This window comes from Oncorhynchus tshawytscha, linkage group LG23 (assembly GCF_018296145.1).
Source record: "Oncorhynchus tshawytscha isolate Ot180627B linkage group LG23, Otsh_v2.0, whole genome shotgun sequence".
Classification (NCBI taxonomy): domain Eukaryota; kingdom Metazoa; phylum Chordata; class Actinopteri; order Salmoniformes; family Salmonidae; genus Oncorhynchus; species Oncorhynchus tshawytscha.
This window is the reverse complement of record NC_056451.1, coordinates 1,562,760-1,581,201: the sequence shown is the minus strand read 5'-3', so window position 1 is coordinate 1,581,201 and position 18,442 is coordinate 1,562,760. Positions and strand designations below refer to the sequence as shown.

At 42.3% G+C, this 18,442-nt stretch overlaps 1 protein-coding gene across 2 annotated transcripts in view; it reads right to left on the bottom strand.

Moving 5' to 3' along the window:
* Positions 1-1,329: 1,329 nt before the first annotated feature.
* LOC112223172 (adenylate cyclase type 3-like) overlaps positions 1,330-18,442 on the bottom strand; it is a 29,631-nt gene continuing 12,518 nt past the window's right edge. The window contains exons 4-21 of one of the 2 annotated variants that reach the window (XM_024386201.2): positions 17,160-17,302; positions 16,936-17,047; positions 16,573-16,700; positions 15,967-16,125; positions 15,442-15,607; positions 14,948-15,067; positions 14,314-14,456; positions 13,800-13,961; positions 13,597-13,684; positions 10,530-10,646; positions 9,906-10,174; positions 9,588-9,669; positions 9,262-9,420; positions 4,816-4,962; positions 4,510-4,623; positions 4,050-4,176; positions 3,814-3,938; positions 1,330-3,333 (exon numbers count right to left, since the gene is read on the bottom strand). In XM_024386201.2, coding sequence (XP_024241969.2) covers positions 3,151-3,333; positions 3,814-3,938; positions 4,050-4,176; positions 4,510-4,623; positions 4,816-4,962; positions 9,262-9,420; positions 9,588-9,669; positions 9,906-10,174; positions 10,530-10,646; positions 13,597-13,684; positions 13,800-13,961; positions 14,314-14,456; positions 14,948-15,067; positions 15,442-15,607; positions 15,967-16,125; positions 16,573-16,700; positions 16,936-17,047; positions 17,160-17,302 — 2,544 coding nt within the window. In that variant the 3' untranslated portion in view covers positions 1,330-3,150. The remainder of the gene's footprint in view (positions 3,334-3,813; positions 3,939-4,049; positions 4,177-4,509; positions 4,624-4,815; positions 4,963-9,261; positions 9,421-9,587; positions 9,670-9,905; positions 10,175-10,529; positions 10,647-13,596; positions 13,685-13,799; positions 13,962-14,313; positions 14,457-14,947; positions 15,068-15,441; positions 15,608-15,966; positions 16,126-16,572; positions 16,701-16,935; positions 17,048-17,159; positions 17,303-18,442) is intronic. The other variant, XM_042304429.1, reaches the window with a different exon arrangement.

The following is an 18,442-nucleotide window of genomic DNA, read 5'->3' as shown; positions in this document are numbered from 1 at the left end:
TGTTTCCAAACATTGGAGTAAAACAGCTTATATTTTCAGTTCTGATGGAGTATGACAATTGACCTAAGATCATGAGACAATATGTTATATTATTCAATAATCAATGGATTATTATTATATATACCATTAATTTAAAAGTCTAAAAATGGAAGTTCAATTGCAGGTTGCCCCTCTAAGTTTTTTCAAGGTACATCAAAAAGGGGAACTCTTCTCAGTTAAGCAAAATTAGTTCAAATGTATTTTCAACATATTGTGCTCATTGGGTTCTGCAACTTCTGCATGCAATGGATCAGACATCACACTCTCACACATGTGCAACAACTTTATGCTATCCAAAGAGGAGACAACAGACCTACCCAAAACACACTGAATTAAAGAAAGTATTAGAGACAATGGTTTAAATTCTTTTTTTAATCAATACACTTGAAAATGACAAATCATTTAAATGAAATACATTATTAACTTAACTTTAAACTCAAACACAAATAGTTTACAGACCATTCAAAGTGCCACTTTATTCCCAAGCCTGAGGTTCTTTAAAATACAAATCGAGAAACAGCAAAGACCTGCATTTTGGCCACATTTTCAGGGACCAAAGCCATTCCTTCAACATTGGCACTTTTACATTGGTTTAAAAAAGGAAATATGTCCCTGACATCTGCAATAAATTAATTTAATGAACAGTAAACTGTATGTACAACTCAGACTCATTAGTCCTTTATCCCTTCACTTTAAATATAATCTCAGAATGAATGAAACTTAGTTATAAAAATATTAATTAAAGGGCCAGCAATGTTTTAATTTGTGTAAGGGGCAAGCGAGGACAGCGGGTTGTAGAAGAATAAACTATTGCACTTTCATCCAATTTTGGAGAAAAGACACTGATGGGGATAGAATACGAGCAAAAGAAACTCACCCGCATCTGCAATACTGTTCACCTTACATACAGCCAAACAAACAAACATACAGTGCTTTGAAAAAGTACGTTTGCACATTTTTCATACTGAATTTTATCAGATCTTCAACCAAAACCTAATTTTAGATCATGGGAACCTGAGTGAACAAATAACACAACAATTACATACTTATTTCATAAACAAAGTTATGCAACACCCAATGCCCGTGTGAAAAAGTAATTCCCCCTCACACTCAATAACTACTTGTGACACCTTTAGCTTCAATGACTCCAACCAAACGCTTCCTGGAGTTGTTGATCAGTCTCTCATGTCGCTGTGGAGGAATTTTGGCCCACTCTTCCATGCGGAACTGCTTTAACTCAGCTACATTTGTGGGTTTTCAAGCATGAACTGCTCATTTAAAGTCCTGCCACATCTCAATTGGGATTAGGTATGGACTTTTGACTAGGCCATTCCAAAACTTCAACTGTGTTGCTTTTTAGCCATTGATTGTGTGTTTTGGATGATTGTCTTGCTGCGTGACCCAGCTGTGCTTCAGCTTCAGCTCCCAAACAGTCTGATATTCTCCTGTAGAATTCACTGATACAGCAAGTATTTTGCTACACTCGCAATAACATCTGCTAAATATGTGTATGTGACCAATAACATTTTATTTGATACAGAGCATCATTTATTGTTCCTTCCTTCTATTACGGCAAGTCATCCAAGTGCTTCCAGGTGTTTTTTGGGGGTCAAATTTAAGTCAAATTTAATCCAAAACAGTCAAGTCTACCTGAAAATGGCTAAAAAGCAACAAAATTGAGGTTTTGGAATAGCCTAGTCAAAATCCAGACCTAATCCCAATCGAGATGTTGTGGCAGGAATTGAAAGGAGCAGTTCATGTTCTGCATGCAAAAGTTTTCCACAGCGATGTGAGACTGATCAACAACTACAGGACGCATTTGGTTGCAATCATGGCAGCTAATGGTGGCACAACCAGGAGTGTAAAGGGGCAATTCATTTTTCATACAGGGGAATTGGGTGTTGTTATTTAAATAACTAAAATAAGTATACATTTGTTTGTTATTTGTAAACTGATGTTCCCTTGATCTAATATTAGATTCTGGTTGAAGATCTGCTAGTTCAGTATCAAAAACATGTAAAAATAGAGAAAATCCGAAAAGGGGGCAAATACCTTTTCAGGGCACTGCATTTCTACCCACCGGAACACCCATAATGGCCACAGGTGTCAGCTACTCACAAAGACCTGGTGACCACAAACTCTAAAATACCATGAATCACTCTTGCTTTACAACATGCATGCACACACCTGCAATGCCTCCAAAAAAAACCCACAAAAACATTCAACCTGTCTCCAATTTCGCACCTGAGGACTCACACCTGGGTTCTGTACCCACTGTCAGAATAGCCTCAGATGCCTCAAAGAAGTCAAATGTGCCAATGTAAGCCCAGGGGGGAAGAGCAGAGAAGGCATGTGTTCCAAATTCATAGCAAACAGAAAGAGGGCATGGCAACATTACTTGATTCCAGATCGGAAAAAAAGTGAGAAAGAACACTTTCACTGCAGGCTTATACAGTACACACACACACACACACACACACACACACACACACACACACACACACACACACACACACACACACACACACACACACACGCACACACACACACACACACACCATTAACTTTCAAACACTCTACCATCTTATCTCAGGTCTTCTTCATCTCCAAGCAGTTTGGAGATACTGTAATAAACACAATGAAATCCATTATTTTCCAAATATAAAGTATTTTGTAAAAGGGGGAAAGTATTCAAAATGAGGCATTTAGTCCAACAGCCTGGCTGCATCTGGCTTGAGTGATGGCATTGTAGTGAATTCATTCATGTGTTTGTCAGACGGTCTGTGTCTGAAGAGTGTTTGTCTAAGAATGTGTGTAAATATGTGTAACTATACAGTAGCGTGATATGTGTTCATAAGTCTGTATTGGAAGTAGCTGAGCATTATTTTGAAAAGCTTTGTAGTTTGCAAAAAAAGTATTTGAACAGGCAGGGTGGGGGAGGCGGGACAAATCTTCTCTCTTTGCAAGATGTACATATCCTCATTACATTCTTTGCAATTCTGAAAGATGGAGTGTTGGTATAAGCATTATTTCAGATCTCACTTCTACATTAGAATGTATATTTCTGATTATGTGTGTGCGTTTGTGTTTCTGTGAGCGTTGACACGCAGGTCAGGAGTTGTCCACCACTTGGTGTGGCAGGGTGACCGAGGAGCCGTTGATGAAGGATCCCTGTTTTTCTCTACCCTTCAGAAAGTAGGTAAGCAGCTCTCCTTTCCCCTTCACAAAGATGGGTCCCCTCCTCACAAAACGGAATCCGTACTCCTTCAAGATGTGGTAGCAATCTTCCACCACCTGGGGGAAGCAGAATCACATTGAATTTTGGGTGATGAATCTCAATATGCATACAGATCCAGCCAACATGTTTTCTGCCCAGATTTGGTAATCCACTTAAAGATATTCCCTGAAGTCACATCCCACAATCTAAATAGTAATCAAACAAAGTAGGATTATTCTTGTGTTATTATAGCCATCTGGGAGACAATGGCTGCATTCCAGGCCGACTACATTTCAGTCAACCAATGGTTTCATGCCACATCATCGACTGCGCAGTCGGGTATCAGATTGCTATATGTGGGTTTGAGATCTTGCCGGTGACTGCAATGCATCAATCATTGTAGGCTATCAAGTGTTCCTGCTCAGTCCTCACCTGAAATCAGGTACATCAACGACCTTGCGGGCCAATGCGCTACAGCTATAACTGATTGTCTGGTTGTCACCTCACTACTTATCACATCCTGCATCTCGTCGCACAGTTTTATGGAGAGGCCTTACCTGGATGTTACCCATGACCCCTGTGGACTCCATGCGACTGGCCACATTCACAGTGTTGCCCCAGATGTCATAGTGAGGCTTCCGGGCGCCAATCACTCCTGCCAGCACCCCCCCTTTGTTCAAACCTGGGGAGAGGAGGAAGTATGGGATACATGATATGCATGCAGTACAAAACTAGGACACGCTCTCCATTCTTTTCTCACCTTAAAATATATGGCTGAAAGGTTAGCACTGACCTATGCGTAGCATAAAGTTGTTGAAGGACTGGTAGTTGATGTTCATGAGCGTGACCTTCATGGCCAGAGCAAAGTCAGCCAGATCTGCCAAATGCTGCCAGCGCTCTCTGTCAGTCAGCTCTTCTTTCTGCACAACAGAGCCCTCTACCTTAACCATCTTCATCACCATCATCAAGTTAAGTGAATTAATTTGATCACCACCACCACCACGATCATCATCACCCATAAAATTACAGAGGGTAAAACATCAGTACTTAAAGCTCTAGATCACATTTCTGACCTGCTACCACAAACAGTAGAAGATGCTCTAGACTGAGTTCATCAGGAGTTCTGCTGTTTAGCTATAGGAGTTCACATGATTATGTCATACTATAGGAGTTTACATAATATAGTTTACACGGCTAGTTTAAGCCTCCCCTGACCCAGACCCATTGGCTGATGACCATGGTAATGAGCTGACCTTCAGACAGGCGTAGCCGTTGCTGACGTTGGGAGTGACACCTGATGCTGCCATGTAGGTGCTGCCAATGGTTTTGATTTTGGTGATGCAGCGGAACTGAGACTCGTCCAGGAGCTGTCAGAGGTTAAAGGTCACGGGTTGAAAGGTCAAGTCTCAAAGTGTTAGGCAGCATCTTTAATTCCTATACAGTGGCATGCATCGGGAATAGGGAGTAATAACATCTCCATTGTTATAGCAAGCTAGTTCCAACATTTGCACGACTGTTACAAGTCACAAAATGAAATTATGCATTCATGAGCTTCTTACACTGTCAAAATCTGAGATGATTTCGTTTAGGAACCTGAGGCACTCAATCCCCCCGTTGTTGATGCTCTCCTCTGTGTAGAAGTCAGAGAAGTTGGGGATGGAGGCGAACATCACCCCAATCTCATCATATGACTGGCTGTACAGCTCCTGGAAGGGGCATACATTTCGGATTAACAGACATAGATAACTCAAGAGTATAACTCCAGCTGTAACCATTGCAATAGCTAAACAAACCTTACCTGTTATGCCCTGATCTGTTTCACCTGTCCTTGTGATTGTCTCCATCCCCTCCAGGTGTCGCTTATTTTCCCCAGTGTATTTATCCCTGTGTTTCCTGTCTCTCTGTGCCAGAACGGTTTCCCCATTCTGCTTTTTGCATTCTCCTTTTTCTAGTCCTCCAGGTTTTGACCCTTGCCTGTTTCTGGACTTTCTACCTGCCTGCCTGACCATTCTGCCTGCATTGACCACGAGCCTGTCTGCCACTCTGTACCTCATGGACTCTGATCTGGTTTTTACCTTTTTGCCTGTCCACATACCATTCTCTTGCCTACCCCTTTGGATTAATAAACATTGTATGACTCCAACCATCTGCCTCCTGTGTCTGCATTTGGGTCTCTCCTTGTGCCTTGATAATACTACTGTGATAACATGGGGGCTGATCACCGCACACAGTGACCGTGGCTGATACCTCTTTCTCAACTTCAGGAACTATACATGTATTGGTCCCACTTCACATTGAATGCCTTAAAACCTATGTATTTACTAGTACTCATTGAACGTTTTTACTTAATTTTTTTACTATTTTCTACATTGTAGGATAATAGTGAAGACATCAAAACTATGAAATAACACATATGGAATCATGTAGTAAGCAAACAATGGTTAAACAAATCAATTTATATTACTCAAAGTAGCCACCCTTTGCCTTGATAACAGCTTTGCACATTCTTGGCATTCTCTCAACCAGCTTCATGAGGTAGTCACCTGGAATGTATTTCAATTAACAGGTGTGCCTTGTTAAAAGTTAATTTGTGGAATTTCTTTCCTTAATGAGTGGTGTTGTGACAAGTTAGGGGTGGTACACAGAAGATAGCCCTATTTGGTAAAAGACCAAGCCAATATTATGGCAAGATAAGCTCAAATAAGCAACAAGAAACAACAGTACGTCATTACTTTAAGACATGAAGGTCAGTCAATCCGGAAAACTGCAAGAACTTTCAAAGTTTCTTCAAGTGCAGTCGCAAAAACCATTAAGCTCTATGATGAAACTGGCTCTCATGAGGACCGCCACAGGAAAGGAAGACCCACAGTTACCTCTGCTGCAGAGTATAAGATCATTAGAGTTAACTGCACCTCATACTGCAGCACAAATAAATGTAACAGACACATCTCATCAACAACTGTTCAGAGGTGACTGCGTGAATCAGGCCTTCGTGGTCGAATTGCTGCAAAGAAACCAATACTAAAAGACACCAATAATAAGAGAATTGCTTGGGCCAAGAAACACGAGTAATGGACATTAGACCGGCGGAAATCTGTCCTTTGGTCTGATGATTACAAATTCTCTGTCTCTGTAAAACGCAGAGTTGGTGAATGAATGATCTCCGCATGTGTTGTTTCCACCTTGAAGCATGGAGGAGGTGTGATGGTGTGGGGGTGCTTTGCTGGTGACACTGTCTGTGATTTATTTAGAATTCAAGGCACACTTAACCAGCATGGCTACCACAGCATTCTGTAACGATACGCCATTCCATCTGGTTTGCGCTTAGTGGTACTATCATTTGTTTTTCAACAGGACAATGACCCAACACACCTCCAGGCTGTGTAAGGGCTATTTGACCAAGAAGGAGAGTGATGGAGTGCTGCATCAGATGACCTGGCCCCCACAATCACTCGACTTCAACCCAATTGAGATGGTATGCAATGAGTCTTCACAAACATGCTCAGCATGTGTGGGAACTCCTTCAAGACTGTTGGAAAACATTCCCGGTGAAGCTGGTTGAGAGAATGCCAAGTGTGTGCAAAGCTGTCATCAAGGAAAATGGTGGCTACTTTGAAGAATTTCAAATATAAATTATATTTTGATTTGTTTAACACTTTTTTGCTTACTACATGATTCCATATGTGTTATTTCATAGTTTTGATGTCTTCACTATATTTCTACAATGTAGAAAACAGTAAAAAATAAAGAAAAACCCTTGAATGAGTAGGTGTGTCCAAACTTTTGACTTTTACTGTATATGAACGACCAGCTGACTGAAGACAGGATGGCCGGCCATTCGTGCAGTTGAGTCAGTTTCTGCTGTAACATGGACTCTACAACGTGATGAAACTTTGTTGCTCCTCGCTGAAACATGCAAGGTGTTGTAGCAAACAAGGCGTCGGTTGCCTAGGCAACACCCCACTCCCTGCAGCAGCAGCACAATGCAGTTAGGAGCAGAGGAGAAAATGTGCCTTTAAAATATATATATACACTGAGTGTACAAAACATTAGGGACACATTCTCTTTCCATGACAGACTGACCAGGTGAATCCAGGTGAAAGCTATGATCCCTTGTTGATATCACCAGTTAAATCCACTTCAAATCAGTGTAGATGAAGGTGAAGGAGACAGGTTAAAGAAGGATTTTTAAGCCTTGAGACATGGTTTGTGTATGTGTGCCATTCAGAGGGTGAATGGGCAAGACAAAATATTTAAGTGCCTTTGAACGGGGTATGGTAGCAGGTGCCAGGAGCACCTGTGTGAGTGTCAAAAACTGCAACACTGCTGGGTTTTTCACGGTCAACAATTTCTTGTGTGTATCAAGAATGCTGCACAACCCAAAGGACATCCAGCCAACTTCACACAACTGTGGGAAGCATTGGAGTCAACATGAGCCAGCATCCCTGTGGAACACCTTCGACACCATGTAGAGTCCAGGCTGTTCTGAGGGGAAAAGGGGGTGCAACTCAATATTAGGAAGGGGTTCCTAATGTTTTGTACACTTAGTGTTCACAGGTTTCGTACATCTATTATAATTGTTTTGCTATTCCAACGGTTATAACGGTGAACACGTTTATTTTGCTGATTAATAACTGTCATCCAAAATTCTACCGTCTCAGCCCTAGAATTTACATTGTTGCTACGTGGTAGGTGCGGTCAGGGCTATAAAGTGTGACAATTCTGGACACATATGGTCCTAAATGCATTTACAGGGTTACATATTACTTTCAAGGACACAATGTGTGCTTCAGAAGTAGCTAGAATACTTCAAGGCCCAATATACATTAGGCTATATCTTAATTGATGAAAAAAAATATTTTCAGTGCTATCAAATGACATTTTTTAATTTAGAGCTCTGGGTTTTTATATAATTTTGCATATTTTTTTATACTGAATGTTATCAGACCAAAACCTAATATTACATAAGGGGAACCTGAATTTACCAATAACAAAAAAATAAATGGATACGACCCCAAACCATCACACTACCGCCACCATGCTTGACTGTTGGTATGAGGTTCTTACTGTGGAATGCAGTGTTTGATTTTCGCCAGGCATAATGGGACCCATGTCGTCCAAAAAGTTGATTAATGTTTGCCAAAACACAACTGGAAGATCATCAAGACTCTTGAGAGAATGTTATATGGACAGATGACTGAAAAGTATAACTTTAGTCAACTTTTTGGATGACATGGGTCCCATTATGCCTGGCAAAAACCAAACACTGCATTCCACAGTAAGAACCTCATAACAACGGTCAAGCAGGTAGTGTGATGGTTTGGGGATGCTTTGCTGCCTCAGGACCTGGACGACTTGCCTTAATAGAACAAACCATGAATTTTGCTCTGTATCAGATCATTCTACAGTCTGTGAGCTGAAGTACAACTGGGTCATGCAGCAAGATGAGAATCCAAAAAACACAAAGTCTACATGAAAATGGCTAAAAGGCAAACAAGTCAACATTTTGGAATGGCCTACTCAAAGTCCAGACTGGATCCCAATTGGGATATTGTGGCAGGACTTGAAAAAAGCAGTTCCTGCTTGAAAACCCATAAATGTCGCTGAGTTACAGCAGATCTGCATGGAAGAGTGGGACAAAATTCCTCCACAGCGACGTGAGAGACTGATAATCAACTACAGGAAGTGCTTGGTTCGAGTCATTGCAGCTAATGGTGGCACAAGCAGTTACTGAGTGTGAGGGGGAATTACTTTTTCACACAGGGGCATTGGGTGTTGCATAACTTTATTACATAAATAAATTAAGTATGTAATTGTTGTGTTATTTGTTCACTCAGGTTCCATTTATCTAGTATTAGGTTTTGGTTGAATATCTGCTAACATTCAGTATAAAAAATATGCAAAAGTAGAGAAAATTAGAAAGGGCAAATTCTATTTAGTGGCACTGTATATTTACCATGAAAGGGGAACCAGGTACTGCCTCTACAGTAGTAAAGCTGTCTCACCTCGTCCCTTTTCTTGGAGCCCAGGAAGTGGCGTGCTACGTGCTCTGGCAGCATGTTAGTGACCAGCGCCTCGTTCCAGCGCCTCATCTCATACACCTTCTCCTTCTGCTCATGGACCTCAATCTTCCACAAGAACAGAGTACGGGCTAGCTTCTCCACCTAAAGTCAGGGACATGGTGGCAGGAGACAGGAAATAGGTTCAAATAGAGGTGGGGAGGTTAACAAGAATGGAGAGGGAGCAGAATATGTGTAAAATAGAGAAGGTAGTGATGACTTAGTGAGGTTGGAAGGTATATAACTAGTAGATTTCTGCCACAGTAACTTACATGTCGAGAAAAGTAGTAGAAACTGATCATCATGATGAAGATCATCACAGTCATGGCATATTTGGAGGGAACCAGGTAAGACCTAAAAACAGAGCACAGAGATAATCAGAAACCACCGGCATGCTCACATTGTTTACAGAACAGCAATATCACACTAAACATGGCAATCAGAGTTGCGGTTAATTTCATTTCAATTCAGTCAACTGAAATTCCAATTACAGTTTTACTAATTGAAAAGAAATGATGACCACACATCCATAAACTGATGACCACCACCCACACCTGTTCTACAGCTTATAACACCACAACCACATCCACCTGTAGTCCTGGAAGCGGGCCATATCGTAGCGGTCAAATATGTCCCTCCAGCTGTAGATGTTGACGATGCCTGTCGCTATGGTGATGAGGAGCATGAGTGTGACCTTGACCATGTGGCTGACCTGCACCAGCATGGTGGTCGCCATGAGTGCCAGCACAGCGATGTAGCTGTAGTACTTGGGGTTGTCCAGACAGCCCTCTGCCCCGGATTGGACAACAGAGGAAGGAGGGGCAATTGTGGCGTTTCCCGAGGGACGGGGACAGCTCAGCTACAGGGCGTGGACAGAGAGGGGATAGAGGCCAAATGTCAATGCAAGGCCCGAGACACCACTCAATCGAGTTCTAGTGCTTCCTCCAAACTTACCTGGACCCCTTTTTTAAATCCTTGGTTTCACTCCCATCTTGTGGCTTTATTATGAATTTAAAACATTTAACTGCAATGCGTGCTGTTGCATATGGATGGTATGCATGCATGTCAATACCAAAAACGGACCCTTAAGCAAAACCATGGTTTATGGGAAGGCTTGTGTGTTGGCATGCTACTGCATAATTCAACACCAGAAAGCCATTGTTCTCAGTGTTGTGATTTTTTTTTCTACTGGACTAACGATGAACGTTTCTCACCATGTCCACAATGTCGGCCATGGTGAGGATGAAGATTGCTGCCATGGCCCATGTGTTCCGTGCCCAGCGGGTGTGGTCGATCCATGTGGAGAAAGACACCAGCCTCTTAGGGAAAACCTAGGAGGAAAAATAACATGTTGGTCATCAACAGAAATATCATTAACCAGTCACGTGAACTACCAGTAATATATATCATCATCATCATCATCATCACCACCATTGTTGTATTTTGAGTAATGTTTTAAAACACTCTTTTGTGACACCTGTGGTGTATGTGGGGCAATGGCGGAACATGAAAAACGTTTTAACTATGATTGATGGTGACGGCCGTCTTTGCTCGCTGTAACCAACAAAGTAATACAATTGTAATCATCATCGTAATCATGTTCAGTTTTCAAACGCATTGTCAGATGGAAACCATAGTAGAGGTCAGGGTATTTCTCCGAGTGAGTTTGTACAGATGAAGATTATTCATTTGCGCCAGTTTGCTACAGCATAAAAAATAAAATAAATGATTATGTGGATTATAGTTATTGGACATTTCTGTTGGGATTGATGCATTTCTCATAAGAGAAAATCATGAAAATCAAGTCTGAAATGTCTAAGTGGTAAACTCCAGAAGCATTTCTAAACCTCAAATACACTACAAGTTGTACATTGTACAGGAAAGTTCTCCTGCAACAGTAGGCCGTCATTGTACATAAGAATTTGTTCTTAACTAACTTGCCTAGTTAAATAAAGGTGAACTAAAACAGGGTGTTCAAATTAAGAGCCTACATCTGTACTATTAGTGACTTTCATGTTAGTGACAGTACAGTATACTACTATATAGTGCTGTATCTGTCAACGGTCATTTCAGATGAGCTGTGACAAACCGAGGACGAGACATATTGGTTTTCCTCATTGAACCATCAATCATGCATCAGGAGTCATGCATCAGTCCAACCAGAGGGCTTCTCTATGAACATCTATGATGTGCAGGGATTGATTTTCCATAGATAAAGAATAGTCACTGGAGTGGAACTACTGTCGCGCGAGGGGACTCAGATATCCAAGGTTAAATCTGATCTCATTGGGTACAGTACATTCTCTCAGCAGCTGAACAATAATCTGGTCCATTTAGCTTCAAGTAAAAAGCATTTCATTATGTAGCACTAAAAGCTCTTTTTAAATGGCTCTGGGGTGAATTGTATATGTGAGTGTGTGTGGTTTCTGGTGTTCATGTGGTTGACATTGTACTGTAACAGGCACAGATATGTCGACATGGACATGCATTTCGCCCTCGATATAGTAGTTGTTTATCTGTTTGTTTATGTGTGTACAGTGCATTCGGAAAGTATTCAGACCACTTCCCTTTTTCCACATTTTGTGACCTTATATTTTTATATTATATTTTTCCTCATCAATCTACACACAATATACATTTTTGTAAATATATTTAAATTAAACACAAATACCTTATTCTAAAATAGATTGTTAACTAGGCAAGCCAGTTAAGAACAAATTGTTATTTACAATGACGGCCTACCCCGGCCCTAACCATCCCCTAACCCAGACGACGCTGGGCCAATTGTGCACCGCCCTATTGGACTCCCAATCACAGCCGGTTGTGATACAGCCTGGGATTGAACCAGGGTCTGTAGTGATGCCTCTAACACTGAGATGCAGTGCCTTAGACCACTGCGCCACTCGGGTGCTAATTTACACAAGTACTCAGACCCTTTGCTATGAGACACGAAATAGAGCTAAGTTGCATTCTGTTTCCATTTATCATTCTTGAGATGTTTCTACAACTTGTTTGGAGTCCACCTGTGGTAAATTCAACTGATTGGGCATGATTTGGAAAGGCACAAACCTGTCTATATAAGGTTCCACAGTTGACAGTGCATGTCAGAGCAAAAACCAAGCCATGAGGTCAAAGGAATTGTCCGTAGAGCTTCGAGACAGGATTGTGTCGAGGCACAGATCTGGGGAAGGGTACCAAAACATTTCTGCAGCAATGAAGGTCCCCAAAAAAACAGAGAGGCCTCCATCATTCTTAAATGGAAGAAATTTGGAACCACCAAGACTCTTCCTAGAGCTGACTGCCCGGCCAAACTGAGCAATCGGGGGAGAAGGGCCTTGGTCAGGGAGATGACCAAGAACCCGATGATCACTCTGACAGAGCTCCAGAGATTCTCTGTGGAGATGGTTAAAACCTTCCAGAAGGACAACCATCTCTGCAGCACTCCACCAATCAGGCCTTTATGGTAGAGTGGCCAGATGGAAGCCACTTCTCAGTAAAAGACACATGACAGCCCACTTGGAGTTTTCCAAAAGGCACCTAAAGGACTCACAAGATTCTCTAGTTCTTTGTCATTATATCATTATAGGGTATTGTGTGTAGATTGATGAGAAACATTTTCATAAATTTTAGAATAAGGCTGTAACTTAACAAAATGTTGAATAAGCCAAGGGGTCTGAATACTTTCTGAATGCACTGTATGTGTGTGTGTGTGTGTGTGTGTGTGTGTGTGTGTGTGTGTACACACGGTGCACAGATACAGTGCATGGGGTCCAAAACCCTTGTGGGCAATGTGGGGTTGGGGGAGGAGTGTTGCCGTTAGGGTGATAGTAGCAGTCGATAGTGGTAGCTACATAACTGTCTGTAGCAGTCAATAAATGTGACTTTCCATGACCTGGCTCATGAGGTTAGATCAAAAGTGCTGATGCGTGACAGAAGAATGTATGTATGGGGTGCTGATTAGACACATTCTTTACCACATTCAGCTTACATAACATTGGGAGTGTATGTATACATCAAATGCACAGCATCATGAGATGCTTAGCACATCTAAGTTATTTAACTACGATATGTTGATCCACTATCACAACTACCTTATTTTTACTCAAGAGTATACCACAACAAATATCTTCATATCTACAGATGTGTTATGTTGTGGAAAATGTTCTATGATAAAATATGATTTGGCTGTGGGTTAACTGTTGCTCGCTCTGAAAGGCTTGCTTCTCTTGGGTTGGATGTTGAGCAAAGTGTGATAGTGGAGCAGGGGGAAGGGGCACTCACTCGAGGGAAGATGGCCGCCAGAGAGCAGACAGTTAGGACGAGCAGCAGGACCTCTCCCACAGCTAGGGTCACGTAGTTTGCTATCATCCTGTCAATCGCAAGACCACACAAGAAATGAGGAACACGAGACAGAGAGAGAGAGAGAGAGAGAGAGAGAGAGACAGAGACAGAGACAGAGAGAGAGAGTGTTTAGGTGCACTCACCGAGGGTCTATGAGGACCTCCATGGCTGCAGTGAACAAGAGCACTACACAGGAACAGCTGAAGGCAGCTCCGCTCTGCTTCTCCTTTTCTACAGAGTAGCGGGTCTCCAGCTCAGGGTCCACGAAGCGCAGGGACAGACGGTTGGTGCGTTTCCCCTTCAAACTGACAGGGCAGAGGGAGGGTTCACACGGTCTGTCTGCTCACATAACCATAGGATTCTTACCTGGCTGCACAAGGCTCACTCACACACCCTCTGCTACTGGTTGTTTCTCTATGACTATCACGCACACACGCATACATAGATACACACAGGCTGGCAAAATTCTGTGAATTTAAAATAAATTCCCTGGTTTTCCCAAAATGCCTGGTTGGGGGATTCCCGGAATCAGAAGGGAATAAGCATGAAATCCATAATCCGCCAAACAGGATTTCAGGAAAAGCAGGGAATTTATTTAATGTTCCTGGAATTTTGTAACCCAACACACACCCTCACTCTCACTCTCTGTCTACTCACGCTTGTACGGTCTCTCTCTCCAGCAGTGCCTCATTGAGCAGTTTGTTGAGCTCCTGTTCGTTCTCTTGCGCATCAATCACCCTCTCGGCCAGGTCCCGCAGTCTTAGCCTCCGCCGAGGGTTGGGGAACGAAGGGTTCACCACCTGGAGTCACAAGGTGGCATTTCTGTTCTGTCATTACACCACCCACTGGATGCACCCCGATTCTCCACACTTCTTCTAAAGTGTGCACTTGCACACTCCCTCATGGATTTAACAATGGTCGAAACTCTCTCCAGCCAATACTTACACCAATTCAATGCTTTTAGATCCATGATGGGGAGTGTGCAAGTGCACACTTAATGAGAAGGGTGGAGAATCTGGAAGTAGCCACTCTTCATTCAGGTTTGAAGTGGAGAAGGTAGCACACGTTGGAGCAACTCCTGTCTTGGAGACAGCCAAAGTATTTGGAGGTTTTTGTACTAGCCAGCACACCCCTGAATTTACATATCGAGGTCTAAATATAAGACAATGATGAGTTAATCATTTGAATAGGTGTACTAATCCTAAACTGGAACAAAGGCCTGCACACACTGTGCACTTGTAGGACACAGAGTTGCAATCCTGTGTGTTAGGGGGTAAAGGTCATATGTTACCCGTGTGTCCAGCTCCTCTGGCTCGTCTGGTGTGGTGCAGGCTGTGTGGACACTCCCATTACACTCAGTGGTGTTGATCAACAATGGAGAGTTCCCATTGGATGACATCACAGACAACTTCTGATAGGAAACGAAGAGACAGGAAGGAGGAGAGAGAGAGAGAGAATGTGAGGTGTGTTACAGTGACTGTGGTGTGTTGACAGGAGGAATCTGGAGAGAAGAAAATATTGACATTTTTGCAACGCTTTCTTTTACAGCCTGTTGTAAGCTGTTACTTACCTGGTATTTTCATGGTATTAACTAGGAAACTACACTGGTAAATACCTCAAAGAATTCAACTAAATTGGTGACTGGTACCAAAGTTACAGACAAAAGTTATTTCTTAGTAACTACTACCTGGTTGTAAAATAAAGTTTTACAGAGGTTTTATCTCAGTGAGACGAACCTATAAGAATAAAAGGTTGAATAAAACTAGGTGCTGAGGCAATACTCACCACCCCGTTGATGCCGTTCTTTCCCAGGGGGCCCTTGGGCACCACCACCAGGTAGGAGTCGATGCCCCTCTCCTTCAGGTACTCACAGCGGTCCCCCCCGTTCCCCGGCTCCATATCAAACTCCCCATGCAGACACTCCATGGTGGCTTGGGAGATGTGCACACGCCTGCCACAAAGGTCAGGGGTTATAGGTTATAGGTCAGAGAGCCTGGCATATCAATGGCAGGGCGGGTGGAGGCTGACCCTATGCCCTCCCTATTGCAAACTGAATAATTCCTGCTGTCACCCTCTTATTTGATATACAGTACATCAACATTTCCTTACAGACTTCATAACTTATTGCTAGCAATAATTAATTTTGTATTGGTATGTAGGGTTTGTATTGGGCACAAACACATTTGACAAATATGAGTGCATGAGGCATGTAAATCTTGCCTGTGCATCATCTAAGGTTGTAGTAAAGATCTGTAAATAGAGTTTGGGAAAATGTAATAACTTAGAAGGGTTTAACCAGTTCCTTCTTACCCCGGTATTCCCCCCGCCTCCATCTTATTGGCCACGGTGACGTCAGTGGACCAGACGTCATACTGCCACCGCTTCTGTCCCAGGACGCCCCCCAGGACAGTGCCAGTGTGTACCCCCACACGCATGTCCACATCTGTCCCGGTCTTCTCACGAACATACCTACAGGACAACCCAGTCACCATGACACAAAGCCAAGAAGAACCACCCTAGCCAGTCTTTCCCCTACCATTTGTTTTGCCTCCAGCACATCACATTATTCCTACTCTATGTGCAAATCTCAAATGACACCCTATTCACCACAAGTACAGAAGGACCTCTGAGATGTGAACACGTCTGAAAAGGAAGTCAATCGGAATACTGAAAGGTTTGGACTTAAAAGCGCATCAAACCTTTTAAGAAAATATGAATTGTGTATTATTTTCTCAGCATTTATCCAGATACTGTAGATGTCAGACCTGTTTTCAGCACATGAAAGTAATATGTCCTACAGTAGTATACTCCCTTTGGCCCTAAGTGAGTGAATAGGATGTCCTTTGACACATGCAGCCTATACCACAAACCACTTTAACGTTTCTACAGTCCACATTTCCATTGGGTGCTACTCACGAAATGGCCTCCACCATGGCCAGGCCCATCATGATGGAGCAGGCAGCGTGGTCCTCTCTGTAGTCTGGCAGGCCACAGATGCAGTAGTAACAGTCTCCCAGGATCTTTATTCTCAACTGGTGGTATTTCTACACAGAAACACACACACAGAAACACACACACACAGTGAGGTAGTGGAGAGGCTGGAACATTCAAATAAGTGATTTCATCTGTATGTGAAATGATGTGATTATTCATTTAAATTAACTTTCATCTATAAATAAATCTGTTTAAAAGATTAGTATACATGCCAACCAATATACATTTTTAGTCCGTAAGTAATATATTTATGTCTGTGTGTGTGTGTGTGTGTGAGTGACTCACGGCAGCCAGCTTGTCAAAGCGGGCAAACAGTTCATTGAGGAGCTTGACCAGCTCATGGGCACTGCATGATGATGACAGCTGAGTGAATCCCACAATGTCTGCAAACAAAATACTGAAGGAGAAAGGGGATTTACATGCAGTCATCACGTCATCCTGCCTCTGTGTTATATAACATAGTATACTCTATAAGTTATGTTCTCCTAGCCATAGGTCTATAGTCTTACCTGACATTTTCGTGGCGATACATGTACATGGTGTTGAACTGCTGCATCTCCTTCTGTCCAGTCTGACTGGCTTCTTTCTTCTTCATGTCCTGTAACATCTCGTCTGCTATATGCTTGGGCAGGATGGACAGCAAGAGACGCTCCTGTGGATGACAGGGAGAGTGGTGAGGTTTCAGTCGATATGAGGAGACTCTAAAGAGCCTCAATAGACACATGCACAGCTTACAATAAAGGCACTTCATTGTGTGTAATTGGCAGCAGAATGAATCAATGACTCAATCAGAATCAGAAAAGATTCAGTGACCTGATCAAACCACTTTCTATAACAAAGGAAACCGTCAGTTGGAAACTGTCCAAAGGAAACTGTCCGTTGCCATCCCAAAGCCTCCACTTCCATTTATATCTACTTCTATCACCCTTCAACCAATAGATGTGCTCAAACAGTACATACAGTGCATTTGGAAAGTATTCAGACCCCTTGACTTTTTCAACATTTTGTTAAATTACAGCCTTATTCTAAAATAGATTTTAAAAATAACTGTTTCCCCTCATCAATTTACACACAATACCCCATAATGACAGAGCTAAAACAGTTTTTTAAATTAATTTTTTTACATTTTTGCAAATGTATTAAAAATAAAAACCAGAAATACCTTATTTACATAAGTACTCAGACCCATTGTTATGAGACTCAAAATTGAGATCAGGTGCATCCTGTTACCAATGATCATCCTTAAGATGTTTCTACAACTTGATTGGAGTGCACCTGTGGTAAATTCAATTGATTAGACATGATTTGGAAAGGCACAAGCCTGTCTATATAAGGTCCCACAGCTGACAGTGCATGTCAGAGCAAAAACCAAGCCATGAGGTCAAAGGAATTGTCCGTAGAGCTCCGAAACAGGATTGTCTCGAAACACAGATCTAGGGAAGGGTACCAAAACATTTCTGCAGCATTGAAGGTCCCCAAGAACACAGTGACCTCCATCATTATTAAATGGAAGAAGTTTGAAACCACCAAGGACTCTCAGACCATGAGAAACAAGATTATCTGGTCTGGAGATGAAACCTTCCAGAAGGACAACCATTTTGAACTCAATTGGCCTGGGAATGCCAACTCCTCAGTAAAAAGGCACATGACATCTGGAGTTTGGAAACCTGGCACAAGATTATCTGGTCCCAAGTTTGAACTCTTTGGTGAAGCAAGGTGGTGGAAGCATCATGCAGTGGGGAAATTTAAAAGCGGCAGGGACTGGGAGACTAGTCAGGATTAAGGGAAAGAT